General features: G+C 61.8%; 1 protein-coding gene across 1 annotated transcript; it reads left to right on the top strand.

The window, feature by feature from the left end:
• The first annotated feature begins 2,052 nt into the window (after window positions 1–2,052).
• On the top strand, window positions 2,053–20,509 carry LAMC3 (laminin, gamma 3). Its single transcript, XM_010570904.1, has 28 exons — window positions 2,053–2,425; window positions 6,326–6,630; window positions 6,824–6,954; window positions 7,872–8,038; window positions 8,449–8,637; window positions 8,814–8,931; window positions 9,012–9,110; window positions 9,441–9,577; window positions 11,047–11,163; window positions 11,481–11,679; window positions 11,910–12,022; window positions 12,290–12,508; window positions 14,408–14,596; window positions 14,678–14,923; window positions 15,255–15,408; window positions 15,515–15,657; window positions 15,739–15,917; window positions 16,010–16,148; window positions 16,565–16,770; window positions 17,061–17,137; window positions 17,271–17,405; window positions 17,715–17,859; window positions 17,983–18,144; window positions 18,489–18,591; window positions 18,704–18,903; window positions 19,170–19,316; window positions 19,514–19,613; window positions 20,259–20,509. Exons 1-28 carry the CDS (start codon window positions 2,053–2,055, stop codon window positions 20,507–20,509), a joined length of 4,743 nt encoding a protein of 1,580 aa, XP_010569206.1.
• The last annotated feature ends 444 nt before the right edge of the window (window positions 20,510–20,953 follow it).

Here is a 20,953-nt window from a genome sequence, read left to right as displayed (position 1 = left end):
CCCAGTTTGCCCTCAGAGATGACCCAGGGAAACCTGACCGGAGGGAACTGCTGTGCATGGGAGAGGAACTGAGCTTTTCCAGCCAGCCTTCAGTCCGACTCACCAGCAGCAGCCGGTCCCAGAGCAGTGCCAGACCACAAGCCAGGGCCGGATCCTGCCTGGACCACCCATCCCATGCACTGCAAGTGTTGGGCATCTCCTTGGGCAGGCAAAGGCTTGGGTCCAGCACCTGGCAGGAGACTGGTGAGGGGCTCAGCCAGCCTGGGGTGCAGCTGAATCGTTTTGGGGACATGCGGCTCCCACACCAGCTGCAGCATCCCCACTGCTGTGCACAGCGGTGTCACCACCGATTCCCGTCAAGCTCTGGCCCTGTGGGCCATCCCCCCATGCTGGGTGGGCAATGCTGGAGGAGGAGGTGGGTTTGGGATACTCATCGGCTTTGCTCAAATCCACTGGGCATCCCCTCAGCAGCCACCAAGCCCTGGTTGTGTGGTCTCATCACTTTCTAATGTGGACCCCTCTGCAAGAAGGGATGGGCCAGGCAGGGAAAACATCTCCTGGGTTTGTGTAACATCCCAAGGAGGAGGTGGCAAACCCATGACACAAGAGACCCTCTCCTGCTCAGAGCTTGCAGCCTCAATAGCAAGGGAAAAGCAAAACACCTGGAAAACCTCATCCCTGCAGGATGCAAATCCCTTTAAAACAGGTGGTGGAGATGCATAGGGCGATTATTGAGCTGAAAACCCTTCTCTTTCTCCCTGGAGGTTGGCAGTGGGTTTGCCACCGGCCGCCCACTCCCAGGCAGCTGATGCACAGCTCCTCGGTGCTGGGAAATTCACCCTTCCCAGAGGAGCTGGCTCTGGCTGTCAGAGCCCGGGTCAATATATGATAATGGGGCTTTGAAACGGTGCTGCTGCGGGAGCCGCTGCTGAAGACTCTGATTCACAGCTTCCCTCCGGTGCTTTCTCCCCGCAGTGTGTATGGAGAAGGAGAATAAAATAAATAAGAGTAGAAAAGGAGGGGAAGGGAGGAAGGGAGCTTAAATTATAAATGAGGGCTAAGTTTCCAGGGCTCCTGTGGGCAGCTCAGCTGAGCGGTGGGGGGGCAGAGGCAGAATTCCCCCATGCACCCCACTTTTGCAAACATATCCCTTGTGGAGTGGGGGTCAGGGTCTGCCCAGGGGTACGGCACTGTGCCAGCCTGCCTCTCTCCCCATTTGCTGTCACCCTCCGGTCCCCATGGGTCAAATCTGGAGGGTCTCACAGTCCTGAGAGGGATCCCCTCTGGCACAGACTATCATTAGCATTAACTGAGAAGCTGCTAATGAGGTTTGGCAATGATCTGGTTTTGCCACCCCATGGAGATGCCTCCACAGGGATGTGCCCTTGCCCTGGTTCAGGGGAATGGGCTGCCCCAAGGCAGCAGGCAGGGATGGGACCCCCACTCGTGGGTGCTGGTGTGGAGGCATGGGGGGTGTCACAGACCCACAACCCAGCCAGGTTGGTGTGAGTGGGGGAGCAGTGGGATTCCTACAAATCAGTATGGGGGGAGAAGAGGGTGCTGGGTCTGCTCCAAAGCCTTTCCCCCACCCCCTCTTGATTTTGGGGCTGCAAGAAAAGTGGTGACCCCCACCAATTTAAGGAAAAACCTGCGTGGGTGAGGCACATATCACCACAAGCTCATCCCTGGAGCTGAGAAATGGAGGAGCTCAGTTCCGTCCCTGCAACTGAAGATGCAACACCCTCTCCATCCCCGAAGCAACGGAGCCAGGGTGCATCCCGCTGGAGGGGTCCGATCCTGCCCGGCCTCGAAGCCTGGGGACCAGGGTGGCCTGGGGGAAGCCCAAACCCTGCAGACTGGGCTCACAAACGAAGCTTTCGACATTCCCAGCAGCTTCCACAAGATGGACCTCGGAACGAGAGGAGGTGCCGGGCGGGGGGATGAGTCCCATCCCATCCCATCCCATCCTGTCCCATCCCATCCCATCCCATCCCGCCTGCTCCCACCATGCCATCCGGAGGAGGCTCAGAGTCCGGCCAGCCGAGCCCCAGCATGGCACGGCCTCCCGGGCTCTGCCTACTGGTCCTGCTGGGGCTGGGGCTGGGGACGGGGGGCTCACCCGCCTGCCGGGACCCCCGGGGCCAGCCCCGTCGCTGCATGCCTGTCTTCGAGAACGCCGCCTTCGGCCGGGCCGCCCAGGCCACCAACACGTGCGGTTCACCCCCTGAGGACTACTGCCTGCAGATGGGCGCTCGCCACGCCAGCACCCTGTGCCACCGCTGCGATGCCACCGACCCCCGGCACCACCACAACGCCTCCTTCCTCACCGATTTCCACAGCCAGGAGGAAAGCACCTGGTGGCAGAGCCAGTCCATGGCCTTCGGCATCCAGCACCCCAACTCCGTCAACATCACCCTCCACTTGGGTAAGTGCCGGCGGGAGCTCCCGCGGTGCCAGCGAGGGAAACCGGCGGTGGGTGCATCGAGATCTGGGTGCAGAGACGGGGCAGGGTGGATGCTCCTGCATCCCGTAGCTCTTGGTGCCTGTTTTGGGTTAAAGACAGGACCTTCCCCAGGGTTTTTAGGGGGTGCAAGGAGGGGCGGGTGGATCACTGAAAGGACCCGGGGAGGGTCTGCCCCGTCCATCAGTCGAGCCCCGGTCCTTTGTGGGGTGAGGATGCCAGCGGCCATGCCTGCCTGTGCTGCTTCCCAGCCAGCCGTGCCCGGGGTATCTGCTCTCCCATTCACCCGAGGCTGATTTTTACCGATTATGCAAGTTTGTGGAGCAGGAGGCAGGCGGGTCCCTACTCCTGGCCACCCACTGGGAGAGCCTTGCCCACTGGGGGTGAGCACTGGGGGTGCCAAGCCCGTGCTGTTTTACCCCCGTGGATTGCTGAGGATGCCCAGTATGTCTCCAGTGGGGGGGCAGAGCTCTGCACACACCGTGCAGCCCCAGCAGGTTTCCCCAGCTGGGATCCGACCCTCTATATTTTAGACACTATGCAAGTCGTCCGCTTGGAGGGTACTTAAACCCATGGGGTATGCCTGGCATTTTAAAAAGGTTTTTAACATTTTCCTGCCATCTAAACTACCCTGGCTATTGGCCAGCGCTGTAAAATCTTCATTCTCTGCAGTCTCCTGCCATCTGCATGCCGAAGGGGGGTAGCGGAGGGGCTGCGGCCGGAGCCGGTAAGGGGACAACCAAGCAGCAGCGTGGCACGGAGCCGTGCTGGTGGGACCCGACGGCCAGGGTCGGGGTGACGGTGGAGGGTCCGCGCCTGCCCCGGCAGCGACGCGGGAGCTGCCGGTTTTGGCGGAGGTCGCCGCTTTCCCAGCCCCCTGCGAGCGGACGGACATCTGGTCCTCGTCACCGGGCCGGGGCTCGGCTCCCCACCGGGCATGAGAATCGATGCCGGAGGAGCCGGCCATCCCTGCTCCCGCTCCTGCTAGCCCCGCGGGAAGGGATCTGCCGGCCTTTTGCCCATCTGACGCAGGCTATCAGATTGCCCCAAATTTGTTTGTGTTTGACCTGGGCTGTAGACAACCCGAATGTGACTTGCGTGGCTGAGCAAGCCACCGACGGGCGAGTTTGCGGCCACCAGTCCCAGCTCGGCACAAAGATATGTGCGGGGTCCGGCACGCCGGTGTGTGCAGCAGCCCCTTGCCCCAGCCCGAGCTCCCCAAGCCTTGGGGCTTGCTTCCCAGTCTCTGTCTTTCTTCTGGCTCTTCCCCAGCTCCTTTGCGGGCCCTGTTGGACCCCGCGCTTGGGTTTCCAGTGGAGTCTTATCCAGTCCCTGTGACCACCCTGCCGTGTTTGTCTCCCATTAACATACCCAAGGCCAGAATGTTGCACTGAGCTCATTGTCAGCCCCGGTCCCTGGATCCCTTCCTGAGCCAGAGCATCCCCCTGCAAATGTACCGTTCTTCCTGCATGGCTCCTATATCTTGCCATGCTAAAAAGTGCCATTTTGGTGCCCGGTGCATTGCTGTCTGATCTTTCCCCTAGCTGCTGGGCCCTGTTCTTGTCCCAGCTGCACACATTTTTATTGCTACCTTAATGCTTTCACTTAGGAGAAAAAGCCCAACAGGTCCCTGCAGCCCCCAGGACACAGCCCAGGAGGAGTCCTCGCTGGTGAGCTCCACCAAGTAATTGGGTTTTTTAACCCACGTAGCGTGTCCCTGCCAGCTTGCTCATCTTGCTCAGTCCCGAGTCAGATGTCTTGTAGGTTCTCCAGCGTGGTTACCTGGGGAGCTTATTAAATAAGATATCGAATGAGTTAGACAAGACCTGTGTTTACCTGCATGCTGTTGATTGGCGTTAATTAGATTATCCTCCTTTAAATCTCTCTTCTCTGTGAGGTTTCAGCCATGCTGTTACAGTGCATCGGACTCGGAGCAGATCGATAATCCCGAGCGCCTGTGGCCATTCCATTTACCCTCTCAGATGTCAGGGAGGAACCCAAAATATCCACAGGCTTGCAAAGGCAACAGGCACCGGGGCTCCTCGGGTAGCTCTCTGAATGCCAACAGTCCATTTCAGAGTGTCTAGATCAGGCAGTATCCACATCTGCGACTCTGACTCTGATTTTCCTGTGGGATGTGACCCTGCAGCAGGCTCCGAAGGCTGAGGTTCGGGGGAGCCAGAGGTGGCTGGGGACATGTAGGTGATGTGACCGTCCCGCATGCTCCTCTCTCCCCTCCAAAATCCTCTGCCTGGAGCCCTCGGTGCGGTACGAGTTGCAGTTTGGGCTCTGCGGGAGGTGGGTTGAACACTTTGTTCGGAAGACAGCACAGATGGGAGAGCATCCAGGGGTCCAGGTGCTGTCACCCTCAGCTGCCTGTGCACCCTCCCAGCATCCCTGTCGTGCTGCACGCCTGCCTTTGGGACACATCACACCTTCCCGAGCAAGAAAGCGGAGACAACCAGCCTGGGTTATTTTCTGGATTTTTTTTTTTTTTCCCTAAGCAGAATTTGGCTGATTAAAATGCCTGTCTGGGAAAACCACGTGCTCTGTTGGGATGATTCCCAAGGGCGGCGAGTCTCCTCCATCCCAGCTGGAGGCACCGAGATCAGGCTCCCCCAGTCCAGCCACCCCCTCCCCTCATGTGGGGCCACTTGGGGCAGGGGCTGTTTATTGACACAGCGCCGAGCTCCCTTCCTCTCCCAGAGGAAACTGCTCCAGGAGGTGATGGCCCCGACCTCGCTGTTTTGGTAGACATCCCCCCGGGACTGTGCTGTCTGGGAACCGGCGCCTGCCAGGCATGTCCCCCCGCTATGGGGTGCAGGGCAGGGGCACCCCTGCTGTCACCAGCCTGGAGGGGTCCCGGAGGGAAGTGAATTTGGGGAGAGGCACAGGGGAGCGCGGCGGCGGTGGGATAGCCCAGTTCCAGCCCCTTCTTGGCCCTCGTCACCTCTGGGTGGGCTGCGAGCGGGTCTGTCCCCTGCCCCGGGCGCTCCGCCGGGTGCTCCCTGCATCCCTGATGGGAGGCAGCTGCTTTTCCCAGCGCCGGTAGCTGGGCTGTCTCGGCTCCCCTGCAGCAAAGTCGCAGCACATATGCGACAGTATTCATATGGGCCCAATTAAAGGCTTGTTTTCCTAGTCCCGGAATAACCCCTCTAACATTCCCAACTCATTATCTTTTCAAATAAAGCCAAAACCTTGCAGCTAATTGTTTTGTGCTGTCAGGAGCGGTGCTGTTATGGAGCAATCCAGTCTTTGAGCTGGTCCTTCATCTCTGGCAATTAAGCCGTTCTGATGTTCACTTTGGTGTTTTCTTTTCCCCTTTTTGCTAATTCTTTCAAGCGCTTTCAGAGCTGTGTCGGCTGCCCTGGGGATTGGTGGCCTCTCTTTGTCTTCATCCCAGCAAAGACGGCAGCGATGCAGGGTGCCGGCACGCAGCTCCCTGGGAAGGGACCGGCCTTGACCCTTTCCACCTCCCCATCCCTGTGGCACTGCTGCCCCAGGGATGCTGCTCAGTGCCGTGGGTCTGACTCTTTCCCCCCCGGCTGCTGGTTAGAGCCTGGCTTTGCAGCGGCTTCTTGCCCGTACAACCAGCCTGGTGCATCCAGGCAATGGGTGGGCGGCTGCACTGGGGCAAGAGCCGATTTGGAGCTGGATGGGGTTTGGGCTGCAGCGAGGAGGAGCTGGTTAAGGGCAGCTGGATGGTGATTTCTCCTCTTTTAGCTTGGAGGGAAGAGGGGGACTGCGACGGCAGTGGGAGCAGGGGGCTGCCGACAGCTGTGCAGGATGGGGCGCCGGGATAATTTCAGCCCTGGCGCAGGCTGCGGTACCCATCGGGTGATGGCGTTGCGGGTCTGTCCCCAGGCAAAGCCTATGAAATCACCTACGTGAGGCTGAAGTTTCACACCAGCCGCCCCGAGAGCTTCGCTATCTACAAGCGCAGCCGTGCCGACGGGCCCTGGGTGCCCTTCCAGTACTACAGCGCATCCTGCGAGAAGACCTACGGGAAGAGGCAGCGGCATTACCTGCGGCCGGGGGAGGACGAGCAGGTGGCTTTCTGCACCGACGAATTCAGCGACATCTCCCCGCTGAGCGGGGGCAACGTGGCTTTCTCCACCCTCGAGGGACGGCCCAGCGCCTACAATTTCGACGGGAGTCCTGCGCTGCAGGTGCTGCTGGGGTGGGAATAGGGGTGGGTGCGTGGTCCCCCCGGACCGAGTGCGCTAATGCAGCCACCTGGGGTAAAAGCGCTTGTGATGCTCTGCATCCCTGTAAGAAAAGGTGCAGGATGCGTCCCAGTTGGGCTGGGGAGCTGGTGGCCCGGGCTCCTGGCCAAGGTGCCTTCCCCTGTGTCTCCTGCAGGAGTGGGTGACTGTCACCGACCTGCTCATCTCCTTGAACCGGCTCAACACATTTGGGGATGACATCTTCAAGGACCCCAAGGTGCTGCAGTCATACTACTACGCCATCTCTGACTTCTCCGTCGGCGGCAGGTGAGGGGCAGCCGGACCGAGGTGAGGGTGGGAAGGAGGGGACCTTCCCAGGGCTGTGGGGCCGGGGCAGCTGCTCCCCACCTCAGTCTTGTTTGAATTGCGTTTTTGGGGCAAACTGCTCAGATGTGGCTTCCTCCATTTGTAAACCAGAGCTGGCAGTGCAGAGATGGGTGATGAAACCCAGAGCCCTTCCACTTGTGCAGAAAGGAGGTCTTTTCCCCCCAAGCCTTCTCCATTTGCCAGCAGCTGTATTTTCTTTGCCCTCTCCCACCCCCATGTCTTTTAATGGCACTGGGGCTTGTGTTGCTCCTCCTGTGGTCCTGGGCACAGCAAAAGAGGGGTCCTGGGGTGCCAGCAGAGAGATGCCCTGAGGCTGCGGAGACTGGTGGAAGAGCTTGCAGTCGGTGCAAGCACGGCCCAAGGAGCCAGAGCAGCTGCCGGAGGGATGGGGGAGCCGATGTGGGACAAAACCACCAGTGACACCCACTCAGTGCTGCCCGTGGGCTGTGCTGCATCTGCCCTTCCCCGGCTGGGAGGAGTGGGAAACCTCTCCATCCCGGTGAGAGCTGCCTCCCCCAGGCAGCGGGGCTGGGGCTGCTCCCAGCCGGCCGGCAGCCCCCATCGCTCTCCTCTCATCCCCCCCACGGGTCCCAGCAGCTGAAACTGGTTAGCATCTCACACTGGCCACCCTCAGTGAGTGACTTCCCAGCTGGCCGGGCCAGGATCGCCTCAGGGACACAGCGGGCAGCCCCCAACACCGGCACACCCCAAGCTGCTTTCTGCCCCGCTCCTCACCCCATGGCCACCCCAGCACCAGGGCCACACTCTGCACAGCCCCTGGGCACTGTCCCACTGCTGGCTGCTGCCCACGCCGGTGCTCAGAGGGGCTCGTCCCCACGCCGGGGGTCTCGCCGCAGGTGCAAATGCAACGGCCACGCCAGCGAGTGCGCGCCGGACGAGGCCGGGCAGCTGGTCTGCGTTTGCCAGCACAACACGGCCGGCGCCGACTGCGAGCGCTGCCAGCCCTTCTACCAGGATCGGCCCTGGGCTCGCGGCACCGCCGAGGCCGCCAACGAGTGTCTCCGTGAGTATCTGCCGGGCTGGCTCCGTGGTCACGGCGTGTGGTCGGCTGCGCTGGCGTTGCGTCGGCTCGTCCTGCAGCTCCTGCCCTTCTCGCACGGGAAGAAAGTGCCTGCTCCATTTTGTAAGGCTGCTCTGGGCAGGGAGGGAGGATTTGGCACCGCAGGACCTCCCTTCACAGCATCACCCTGAGGATTCCCTGACGATTCCTTACCCCACGAGCGCAGCCGTCTGCTCTGTGCACGGTGCTGCACCCACCTCTGCTCCCAATGGCAGAGGCATTGCCGAAAGCTCACGCCGCTGAGCCAAGCAGCCCCTCTGGCTCATCCAACCCCCCCCAGGAGGTTGCTTTAACCCCTGGGTGAGCCCTGTACCCCCCAGATGCCAACCACCCCTCCTGCCTTACCCCCCCAGCTTGCAACTGCAGCGGCCGCTCGGAGGAATGCTTCTACGACCGGGAGCTGTACCGCCGCAGCGGGCACGGGGGTCACTGCCGCAACTGCCGCGACAACACGGCCGGGCCCCACTGCGAGCGCTGCCAGCAGAACCACTACCGCTGGGAGCAGCGGGCAGCCTGCCAGCCCTGCCACTGCCACCCCGCAGGTGCGTGGGGCTGCACCGAGTCGGGGTCCAGTTGTAAAACCCCTGCCCTAGCCGAGGCTTGGCGGGGAGGGATGGTTTTGGTCGGTTCTCCCTCACTGGGGGTCTCCCCATCTCCCCCCCTGCCATATCTCTCCCTGGCTGGGGTTGAGCCTCAGGGCTGGCTGGGGTCCACACAGGCTCCCTGCAGCCCCAGTGCGATAATTCGGGGACCTGCGTCTGCAAAGCCAACGTGACGGGCTGGAAGTGCGAGCGCTGCAAGGACGGCTACCACAGCCTCAGCGAAGGTGGCTGCAGGTGAGGAGGAGCCCGGCCCCAAGCAGGAGCAGCAGGATGGGACCGGGACTCACTTTGTACCCTTGTCTTGCCCCATCCAGACCCTGCGCCTGCGACCCAGCGGGCAGCGTGGGCACCTGCGACCCCAACACAGGGCATTGCACCTGCAAGGAGAGGGTGGAGGGGCACTTGTGCAACAGGTAAGCACCACGGCCCCGGGATGGGGACGGGACCGCGGCCCCTTTCCAGGCTGGGCTCCGTGCTGGGGCTCGGTGGTCGGTGCAGGGCAGGTGTCTTCACTCCCGTGGGGAATTGGTGCTTTCCCAGCCCCTACACATGAGCCCTCACAGGGATTTTGCGATGGGAATCCTGCGGGGTCGCTCCCTGCAGAGTGCAGCTGCATCCCTCTGGACCACTGGGACTGGGCTCACTCCGAGCTGCCACCAGTGTCCCCACCTGGGATGCTGCTGTGGTCCCCTGTGGCTCTGCCTGCCCTGTGCCACCCGCTCCTGTTTCCTCCCCATGCCCAGGTGCCAGCCGGGCTGGTTTAACCTGCAAGCCCACAACCCCACCGGCTGCACCAGCTGCTTCTGCTACGGCCACTCCACCGCCTGCACGGCGGCAGATGGCTACGAGGTGACCCACGTCCGCTCCGACTTCAGCCAAGGTACCGAACCCCCCAGCCCTGGGGAGAAACAGAGGGCACAGCTGCGCCAACTCCAGCCAAAAAATTCCAGCAGTTTGGGAAGACTGGGGCTGAGCATCCCCCTTTGGGGCTAACTGGTGGTGGCGGTGGGAGGGGGTTTTCTCTGGCTCGCCCCTATTTTGCTGTTAAACCTCTGCGTTTGCCCCCAGCTCTGTGGGGACGGGCTCTCCCCGACTCCCCGTGGCGTCCCTCCGTGCCGACCTGCTCCCAGGGCTGTGCATGGCTCGGGAAATGCTGCGGAGCCGGGCATTGCCATCCCACCACACCAGGGACTATTAGGAGCCCTAAAAATCAGCTCAGAAAAATAAGAACTAAAAGGATGGAGCCTGGTGGGAACTTTCCCCCTAATTCCCTCCTCTCCCCATCCTCAGCTGGGATGGGGTAGGGCAGACAGGGGGGGCCAGGGATGCGGGATGGGGTGCTCTTGCCCAGCTGCAGCCAGGGCTGTGCGTGGCAGGGCTGGATGCGTGCGGGATGTTCGGGGAAACCCTGCCATCTGCCGCGCAGCCCGACGTGTGCAGCCCTGGCTGCGGGCACACCGCGGAACCCACCGCAACCCCTGCTCGCCGGGACCCCCGCCTGCACCCCGGCAGGGTATGGGCACCCATCGTGGGCAGCCCGGCTCTCCCCCGACGGGGTGTGCGCGCCAGTGAGCAGATGGATGCGAATACGCCAGGCGCGGGTTTATCCTGATTGCCTCTAAACCGTGCTGCCAATTGCTGTACTGCTGTAATGTCTTCCACGGCCTTGAAATAGAGCCAGGCTTTAGAGCGAGTCTTTTTTCCACCCTTCACGCAGCCAATTTGGGGCTGCTCCTTTAGGGACAGGTTTGGCAGAGCCCTGGGCTGGGTTACAAGAGGCTCAGCATGGCCGGGCAGCGTGGGGCAGGGCGCAGCCACCCACCATCCTAAAACCCTGCTCCCCAGTCCTCAGCTGAGCTGGATCAGTGCTGGGTGAAAGGGTCCAAATTGGGGATGATTTGATAATCGAGTGCAGCTCACTCAAGAGCCAGGGAGGGATTTCCAAGTGTTCGTCCTGCGGGCGCCTGGGGCTGGAAGAAATAACTCACCCTGGGGAGTGGGGGGGGGCGGATTTTAACTGATTTTTGAAGGAAACTGACTTAATGCAATTACTCCCCATCTCTCCCTGGGCTTCCTGTGCTCTCCAGCCCACAGTAACATTGGAACCGCAGCACAGGCAGGGGGGCGAAAGTTTAAAGATAATAATTTCCTCCAAATCTAAGAAAATAAGCAGAGGGAGGGGCTGGCTAGGGCTACTCTCCAGTGCATGAGAGCACAGAGCCTGAGCAGAGCAGGGTATTACAAAACACTGGCCCCTTACAAAACCCTGCAGAGTCTCGGGAGGAGGGACAGAGCCCCCGAAAGCAGCACCCCTTTGCCCCTGCACTGCCGCTCCGTGCTGTCACGCAGGGCTGGAGGGCTGGGCTGCCGCAGCTCTGGGCATCGCAGACCTGCCTCTGCGCTGGGCTGATGGGGAGATCGTCACCAAGTGGGATGGAGAGGAGCCGGTGGACTTTCTTGCACCAGGTATCGTGTGTGCCGGGTCCCTGGGGTCCTGTTCTGCCATGGGGACTCCTGGGTGCTCTTGTGGGACATCCCACTGCTACACCGGTGTGTGAGGCACTGGGCTGAATCCCAGAGCTGAGCTTGTTTCAATAACACAGGGCAGTGGTGGGGATTGGAGCGGTGGACTGGGACCCTGGGAGGGCAGGTTGGAGCTGGCCCTGCTTGAGGAGGGTGGCCGTGCCTCCTGGTGATGCTGGTGGGAACAGGACTGCACCGGCAGCCCCGGCAGACTTGGTACCTCCACGTCCTACAGACTTTGCTCCTCTCTCCCCTCGCAGAGAAGTTTCTGCAGAACCAGCGTCTCAGTTACGGGCAGCTCCTGTCCCTGCTGCTGGGAGTGGAGGGGAACGGGACAGGGATGGAGACTGGGATGCCCCTACTCCGGGTCCAACTGGTGCTGGAGGGTGAGGGGATGCAGATCACCATGTCCAGCAGCAAGAGCCAGCCCCAGCACGGAAAGCAGGCTGTCACCTTCAGGTACCCATCACGGCGCTTTGGGGAGCCTCGGCTGGGTTTGGGACACAGCGTGTCTGACCTTGCCTGGGCTGCCCTGTGCTTTGGGGTTCAGCCCTGCTCCCTGCACCCTCTTGGGGATTTTACTGTGCCCCCATCGCTGCGCCTGGGTCCCGGTCAGGGAGCCGAGCTGTCCTGCACGGCATGGCTGCCAGGCTGGCCCTGTCCTTCCTCCCACGTTCCTTCTCCAACAGGCTGCATGAGGCAGAGGAGGGTGCAGAGCCTTCACTGTCAGCCTTCAGCTTCCAGCGCCTGCTCTCCAACCTGACCACCCTCCGCCTCCGCGTGAGCCGTGGCCCTGTGCAAGGTGGGTGGCTCCATGCAAGGTCCCCACGGGGACCAATCTGGGATGGGGCTGGGGACATCGAAGCAGCATCAGGCCCTCAGGGACGAGAAGCATTGCAGGGGGTGTGTTGGGGGGCAGGGGCTGGCTCCTCTCTGTGAACACCCCTGGGCTTTCCAGGAGGTATTTTGGGGTCTCCTACACCTATCTGGAGCATTTCCAGGCAGGATGGAAAGAGCAGGGCCGGGGGAACGTGTCATCCCATTCTCACACTGCTCTCCCCTCTCGCAGGCAGGCTGTCCCTGAGCGAGGTCCAGCTCACGTCTGCTCGCCCCGGGCTGGGGGCACAGGCGGGCTGGGTGGAGGAGTGCGTGTGTCCCCCAGGCTACACCGGGCAGTTCTGCCAGTCCTGCGCGCCCGGCTTCAAGCGGGAGATCCCCTTCGGTGGTCCCTTCATCAGCTGCGTGCCCTGTACCTGCAACCAGCACGGGGACTGTGACCCCCTCGGAGGTGCGCACGCCCCCCCCACTTGCCCCGTTGCTGTGTGCACGGGTGACAAATCCGTGTCTTTGCTTGTTTCTGAGGGATGCTGAAAACCATCTGTGAGGCTGCGGTACCCAAAACTTGCAAGTTGAATTGCTTGGCTGGTTGTAGGGACTGGGTTCATAAATGCAAAGACAGAGATAATTAACAAAGTGCAGTAATGGTGGTAATTTATAATGAGAGAGGCATCTTTCATGGTAATTTATGACCTTAAAGGAGAAGAAAGGAAGGATGCTGGTCCTCAGAGGAGTGGGGAGACAGGGGTCAGGGCAGGAGAGAGGCAGAGGGTTTTGCCAGGACAGGTATCGCAGGCAGCATTCCTGCCCGAGGAGGGGAGCAGGACTGGGCACAGCCCTGATCCCTGCAAACTGGGGGTGAACCTGAGCAGAGAAACAAGTAAAAGAGCAGGAAAATACAGCAGTGCCAGGCTTGCAGGAAAGCACCAGAGGAGCCGCCTCTTGTGCTGCCAGCCTAAGCCCTGCTCTGCCTCCAGATTCAGCTCAGAGGTGCGTGACTGCAGCAGAGACTGTGGCTTGAAGGGAGGAAGAAGCAAAATCAAAGTCTTGAAGGCAGTGTGGCTGTGTCTGGGGTGGTTCGCAGGGTGTTGGCTCTCCCCTCTCCTGCCAGGCAGTGTCTGGGTGGCTTTGGTTAGGGAAGGGGGACAGGATTGCAAACTGCTGCCCTGGAGCTTGAGGTGGCTGCGTGAATCCGGCACCGGCCTCGCTGCTGTCAGCTCTGGGGAAAGGCAGATCAGAGCCGTGAGGGGCTCATGAGATGCTGCCTTGCTCCCCGTCCACCCCTGCAGAAAGCAAAAGCTCTGACTGGCACTGAAAAGAGCTTGGAAATAAGGTGATGCATTTGGTACCCAGCCGGAGCCCCTGGGGCTCCTTGCTGGCTGGCTCCCCTCGGTGAGGAGCGACAATAGTGTATGGCCAGGATGGAAAGGGCTGGAAGAGGCATCGTGCTCAGCAAGTGCCCCTGCCCTGCCAGCAGAAATGAGGCAGCAGCTCTGAAAACTTGCCCCTCATCTCACAGAGCCGGGGCTGGCACTGCCGACTGCACAATCCCCAGGGACGGTGCCAGGCTTTTGATGTCCCGGTCCAAGTGCTGCCAGCCCGAGCCAGCCTGCATGATTCCTTTTGTTTATTTTTCCACTCCTTACTGCCACCCGCTTTTCCTTTCTTTTCCATCATCCGGCTCCGCCTGGATGTGGGGAAAATGGAAAAACACTCGTTCCCTCCTGCGCAACCCGCCTGGTATGACCTGACCCCACAAATCATGGGGAAAAATCCTCCCGCTGGCTCCTTCTCTCTCTCCAGTCAAGCAGAGCATCTGCCTGGAGGTGGGGGGTTCCTTGGGCATCCTTCCTCCTCCTCCTCCTCCTCTTCCTCCCAGCCGATTTCAGAAGGCTGTGACTCACCGGCTCGGCTCGCAAGGAGACGCTCGCTCCCTGCTGGGTGCCGGCCGGCTGCTTGTGTTTTCCATGACAGGCTGGAAATGATGCGCCTCGTCGCTGAGAAATATGTTGTCGATTATCGCAGGCGCCGACAGATGCCGTGCACTTTGATGGTGTTGCCTTCGCCGGCCAGCGCCGCCTCGTCCCCAAGCTCTGAGGGGGAGCGCGGGGGAGTTTGGAGCATCCTCTCCAAAAACCTTCTCCCTTGAGCAAGGACAGGGAGGGAAAATGTTCCGAGTCCTGGCTGGGGACGTGCAATCCCAACGTGATCCCTTGGCTGGAGCTGTGCATCCATTTTGGCACCCGCAGTGTGCCATGCTCAGCACTTGCCTCTCCATCTCTCCCGCCGTCCCCGCTGTTATTCGGGGCTGGGTTTTTGCAGACCCTTAGCTCCGTTTTCCTCCTCGCAGGGCACTGCCAGTGCTTGCACAATACAGAAGGTCCCTCCTGCGAGCGCTGCAGCCCCGGGTTTTATGGCAACCCCTTCGTAGGGCGCTTCGATGACTGTAAGCCGTGCCCCTGCCCCGGCCACTCACCCTGCACCAAGATGCCTGGCAGTGGGGAGGTGGTCTGCACCCACTGCCCCCCAGGACAGAGAGGTGAGCTGGGGGTGGGCAGGTGAGGGGGCCGTGGGTAGCACCAACACAGCCAGACACTCCCCATCTTTCCGCCTTCCCCAGGAAAACGCTGTGAACTCTGCGACGATGGGTTTTTCGGGGACCCCCTGGGGCAGAGGGGCCCCGTGCATCCCTGTGTCCCCTGCCAGTGTCATGGGAATGTGGATCTCAACGCCGTGGGGAACTGCGACCCTGTGTCCGGCCGGTGCCTACGCTGCCTGTACAACACGACGGGCGAGCACTGCGAGAGGTGTCAGCTGGGCTTCTACGGGGACGCGCTGGCTCCCGATCCTGCCGGGAAGTGTGCACGTATGTACGGCCCCTGGGGCTGGCCCTGCTCCTCTGAGTCCCACTGCAGCCAAATTCCTCCCAGCGGTGGAGGCAGAGGGTGGAAAGGGGATGCCCAGTGGGTTTAGGGGCTGAGTGATGGCCCGGGTTGGTTCCAAATGCTCAGGAATGGCTTTTTCCCCCCTCTCTCCGCTGCTCTCCTTCCCTGGAGATACCCTGGGCTGTAGGGGCTCAGCCTCTTGGAGCCCTGTTTGATGAGGAAGATGTGGCCCTCCACATTGCGGGGGCTCAGCCCCGGTGCCCCATCTGCCAGCCCCGTGCCGGGATGGAAGCTGTATTTTGTCTCCCATAGCTTGTGATTGCGACCCCGACGGTTCAGCCCCGGGACAGGAGGGCTGCGATCCTAGCACGGGGCAGTGCCGCTGCCTCCCGCACGTGATGGGCAGAGCCTGTGGGCTCTGCCAGCCTGGCTACTACGGCCTGCAGCCTGCCGTGGGGTGCAAGAGGTACGCGTGGGGCTGCGAGGGGACAGCCGCGGCTCCGCATCCCTGGTTTTGGTCTCTGATCTTCGCACCTCTTGCTCGCTCATCACCCTTCGCCTCTCGGTGCCAGCTGCGAGTGCCACCCGACGGGGTCACAGGAGAGCGGGTGCCACGTGGTGACGGGGCAGTGCTCCTGCCAGCCGGGCGTCACGGGGAAGCAATGTGACCGATGCCACCACGGCTTCTTTGGCTTCTCTGCCAGGGGCTGCCGAGGTAATGGGGACGGGGACCGCGCCTCGGTCCCAAAACCGGGGCTGGCAGCCGCAGCGTGACGCCTCTCTGCCACCATTGCAGCCTGTAACTGCTCCCCGCTGGGCTCCGTCACCCCGCAGTGCCACGAGAACAGCACCTGCCTCTGCCGCCCCGGCTTCGTGGGCTACAAGTGCGACCACTGCCAGACCAACTTCTTCCTTGACCCACCGAGCTCCCGCTGCCAGCAGTGTCCTGCCTGCTATGGGCTGGTGAAGGATGAGGTACAGCCCGTGCCCTGGCCAAGGTGGGCGCAGCATCCCGGCCCCAGCACTGCCTCAGTTTCCCCCCACGTCCCCCTGCGTCTCGCCCGCAGGCTGACCGGCTGAAGGCCAGGCTGCAGGAGATGGAGGAATGGCTGCAAGAAACAAGCTGCGATGCCCACCCGGGCCAGTCCCCCGTGCTGGGAGATGCACCCCAGGGAGACGGGCTGCCCAGACCTCACCTCCTGCAAGGTACGGGGGACAACCTCCCCCCACGGGGGGAGCCCCACATCACCCCTCTGGGGACCCTCTGCTCCCGCAGGGTGCTGTGACATGCTGGGTGGGTGCAAGGAGGTCCCAGGTCAGCGATGGGGTGATGGAGAGGGGGAGGGCAGACAGGGGGGCCATGCCTTTTTGTGTAGGACAGAGCACCGCAGGGGTGCTTGCACCTGGGAGGTTTTGGAGCAGCTGGTGATGGGCATTACCGGGGACTGAGCATCCCTTTAGGTGCTGCATCCCTGGGTCCCTCCTGAGCACCCAGGAGGGACTGTCTTCCCCTTTCATTAGCAGGCAGAAGGGGGGGTGCTCAGGCATGGGCAGCCCCACAGGCAAGTGGGGAGCCCCGAGCACCTCTGTGGGCAACAAGCAGCTCCTTGTGCTGCCTGCAGGTGCCCGGGCCGCCCTCTTGACGCAGGTGGGGCGGCTGGCAGGGGTGCTGGGCACAGCGCAACACCATCTCAGCAACGCCAGCAAGGCCACCGGCTGCTCTGGCCACGGACCCCCCAAGACCTGCATCCTGCTGTCAGAGATTGGGGCTGTGCTGCAGTCGGCGCAGCGGGAGATCCTGCATGCTGCGGACACCCTGGCTACCACGGTGCGGGCTCCCACCAGCCCCGGGCTCCCGGTGGGGCTGGTGGCCGTCCTGGGGGGCAGTGGGATGTGCAGGACTAGTGGGGTGGGATGTGCCCAGCACAGCGGGTGAGTGGGAAAGCCTGGGGTCTGGGTGGGTATAGCCTTCCTTGCAGCTAAGTCAAGAGGAGCTATTTCCCTTGCTTACTCCTGTTTGTAAACCTCCTCCAGCCCTTCGGGAGGTTGTCGTTGGTGCTGGGCTGGGGGAGTCCCTGTTCCCCGCCAGGGTCTCACTGCTGCTCTTTGTGTTTCAAGGAGATTCCCCAGGAAATCCCTCAGCAGCCCACGAACTGGAGCCGCCGGGCACTGGAGGCGCGGGCACTGGCTGAGAGGTACGCTTGCAAGTCTGACCCTGGCACGCACGGGCAGAGGAGGCTGCCTGCCCAGCTGGGGGTGTGGGATGGCCACTGCTTTCCCAGAAGGCCGACCCTGTTATCATCTCTCTGGGTACCCTTGTCCCTGCAGCCACCGGGACACCGCGGCGCAGGTGGAGGCGGTGGTTGGGAGAGCTCTGCGTGCCTCCAACGCCAGCTCCGAGCTCCTGCGGAGCCTGCTGGAAGGGAATGCGATGCAGAAGGCACAGCACGAGCTGGAGGCTGGGTGAGGGGCTGGCAGCAAGGGGGGGGCTGGCAGGGCACCACAACCTCTTGCCTCTGGCCGGGTCCCTGTTACAGGACTCGGTCACGGTGATTTGGCATCTGCCCAACAGGGGCGTGCCGAGACCCGTCAAACTCATCGCACCACAGTGTTACAAAGCGGAGACCCAGAGCGCTCTGTGCTGGGGGTGTTAAAGGGAAAGCCCCCAGCATTTTCCGCTACATCTGTGTCTGGGGCCAGGTCCCCGATTGTTATCTCTATCCTTCGAGGGACCAGAGGGTCCCAGGTGACAGCGGCGTCCTGTCCACTTAGGTACGAGGAAATCCAGCGGGCGCAGGAGGAGCTGGGCGCTGGCGTGGCGGAGGTGGCAGTGGAGGCCGGGAGAGCTTTCGCAGCCGTGCAGCAGTCAAATGCAGACATGGCCGAGAAACTTCTGCAGGTGGCTGCGCTGGGGCAGGTGAGCAGCGTCCAAGCTAAGGCTCCTGCTTGCATCCCTACCCGTAGCTTTGGCTGTTGGGCAGCGCTGCCTCCCAGGCTAGGAGATGCTCTCATGGAGCCTTTGGCATCCCTGACCCCGCAGCAGGCGCTGCCGGTGCAGGCTGAAGCCCTGGCACAGGACTTGGCAGCGCTGGAGCAGGCAGCAGAGGCACAGGAGCCATTGGCTCAGCAGGCTGTTGAGGCATCCCGTGCTCTGGCAGCCAGATTGCGCCGGGAGCTGCAGAGGACTCGTGGCTTCGTGCAGGTAATTGCCGCTCACTTGCGTGGGGTGTCCCTGCAAAATAAGTGATGGGGACCCGCTGTTCCAGCTGGAGCTGTGGGCATGCTGGGTGCATCCCTCTCCTGCCTCCCATCTGAGGCATGGGGGGCGGGGGGGGTGACCCCCATCCTTGCTGCTCCAGTGACCAGAGGGACTATGCCTGCAGCCAGGGGGTCAGGAGCAGATATCGTGGGAGACATCTCCCCTCAGGCTCCCAGATCTCCCAAGGAGCTTGCCTGCCAAGTGGGAGCGGGCTGGGACCCATGTTTCCCAGCTGCGTGCAGCTCTTTGCCCCCTCCCAAGCCTAACTCCTTCTCTCCTCTCCCCAGCTGCAGGACCGGGCTGGCTCTGCCCATGGCACAGCCACCTTGGCTGTCTCACGTGGAAAAGCTGTGCTCTCCGACACAGAGTCCTTACTGGCCAGCTTGCAAGGTAAAAGGCACCAGCTAGAGCATCTCCAGCCACAGCTCGGCTCTCACCATGCTGGCTCTGGGTCCCAAGGGGAGAAAGGGACAGTTTGGTGATGGCTGGGTTGTCCCCACAGGCATGAGGAAGGTGCTAGGGCATCGGAAGGGCCAGGCTGCCCTGAGCAGGAGGATGGCACTTGTGCAGGACAGGGCGTTGATGGAGGCCCACAGGAAGATTAAACAGGCAGAGAAGACGCTGGGAAACTCCTTGTCTGTCTCCACCACAGCCCAGAGGACAGCCAGGGAGGCTGAGCAAGTCTCTGGGGAGAGCACCAAGGTCTGAGCGGAGGGATGTGGCATGCGGGGAGCCTGCACCAGGCTGCAGGGCGCAGCCAGGCTGGCAGCCATCACAGGCAGAGCCCAGCCTGTTGCAGGCAGGGCTGCAGAGCTCCCAAATACAGCTTCTGCTGCCTGTCCAGCACAGCCCACCCTTGCCTGCGTGCAGACCAGGGGGATGCACCCAACCAGGGCTCCAGCCTAGGAGCCAGCCACGGTCCCCCCGCATGTCCCCAGGTAACTGTCCCCATCTCCATCCCTTTGCAGAGGGCACAGGCTATGCTGCAGGAGAGCAAGCAGGCCCGCAAGCACGCCAGCCAGCTTGCCACACGTGCCAACGAGACCCAGCGGGAGCTCTCCCGGCAGGAGCATGAGGCTGAGAAGCTCAGGGGCGACCTGGAGGAAGCACAGCGGGTCAGTCAGGTCCCCTCAGGCTGTGTACTCCAGAGCCTGGAAGGGGTTTTGCCCATAGCCCAAAGCACAGGGAGCATCCCGGCTTTTGGGCTCCACCGTATGGGGAATGCCTTGGGGCCATTCCTGGGATCCCCTTCCCTCTCCCATCCAGCCAAGGGTCAGCAGTGTCCCTGATCTGGCTCTGTCTGTGTTGGAAGGTGGGGACAGAGGTGAGTGAGATGGCAAAAAGTCTCCAGGAAGCCCGGGGCTCACTCATCTCGGACATCAAGACCCTGAACAACCTGCTGAGCAGCCTAGGTGAGACCTGGATGGGAGCAGGGTGCAGGCTCTTGGGGAAGGACCAAGCTGTTGGGGCCCAGGGCTCTCCTGCTCACTGGCCAACCGGGCTAAGCTGGGTGCCCTTTGGCTGAGATCGCTCAGGGTCTTAGCAAAGTCTCTTGAGGGCTCACGTCTCGAGGAAAGCTCTCGTGCAGAATGTATTGGGGCTTGCGGAATGTGTACGCTCATGCCTGGTGTGGGGACACTGATCTCCCTTGGCATCTCCGGGAGGAGCAGGGCTGGGTCAAGGGCTCAGTCCCTTTGGAGCTGAGGGCTGTGCTGGGCTGGGTTTGCTCTTTGTTACTGGTTGGTTTTGCTCCAGCTCCTCCTGCTTTGATCATCTGGGTACATTGCTGAGCGCTCCTGGAGTCTTGCATCCGAGAAGTTTTGCAAAGGGGTGGAAATCATCACCCGTCTGTAAGAGAGAGATGTGCCCAGGCCCTGCCTGGAGCCACAGTCCTATTTACTTATCTGTGATCTCTGGGAAGCTGCAATGCCTCCATGCCCCGCTGCACCCACTCCCTATAGTTTGCCTGATGCCGAGGGTCTGAGCCCCTGGAGCTTGTCCAGAACCTCTCCTGCCCGGCTCTCTGCCTCTCATCCATGTCCTCTCCCCTTGCCCAGGCAACCTGGAGCAGGCCGTGCAGGTGGAAGCGGTGCTGAGCGCCGGGCGGCTGGAGCTGGAGCGGCTGTGGCTGCGCCTGGCTGCGCCGGGTGCCCTGGCCGGCCAGCTCAGCCTGCTGCAGCAGGAGGCGGCACGGCAGCAGGAGAAGATCCAGGCGTTCGAGAGCGACTTGGCTGAGATCCGGGCTGACAAGCAGAACCTGGAGGACATTTTGCGGAGCCTCCCCGAGGGCTGCTCGCAGTGGCAGTGACAGGTCCCTGGCCACCGCCCCACCACCTCCGTGCCCCCCTGCACAGGGAACGGCAGAGTGAAGGACACCCTGCGTTCACCAGCATCGATCCCTCCCACTGCTCTTCAAACTGCCCACCATGCAATATCACACCCCAGGTCCTTATCCGCACAAGTTCAGGCTCAGCATCCTGAGCACTCTGCGGCATGACTTCAGCCACCAGCTCTGTCCTCGGGCAGGGGGACAACCAGCTACCAGGGACCACCAATGTCTCTGTGCAGGATATGGAGCCATCACAGGGTTGGTCTCTCACCATGGAGTGAACAAAGAACCATCACAAATCTCCTCCATGCTGGACATGTCCCTCCATCCCTCCTTCCCCACTGCAGCACAGCGCACCAGGGAGGGACAGCTTATCAAGTATGTAACGTACCAAAGCTGTAACACCTGGCAGTCCCTCCTGCC

The sequence above is a fragment of the Haliaeetus leucocephalus genome, unplaced genomic scaffold, assembly GCF_000737465.1.
Source record: "Haliaeetus leucocephalus isolate CR32 unplaced genomic scaffold, Haliaeetus_leucocephalus-4.0 Scaffold306, whole genome shotgun sequence".
Classification (NCBI taxonomy): Eukaryota; Metazoa; Chordata; class Aves; order Accipitriformes; family Accipitridae; genus Haliaeetus; species Haliaeetus leucocephalus.
This window is presented reverse-complemented; position numbering and strand designations above follow the sequence as displayed.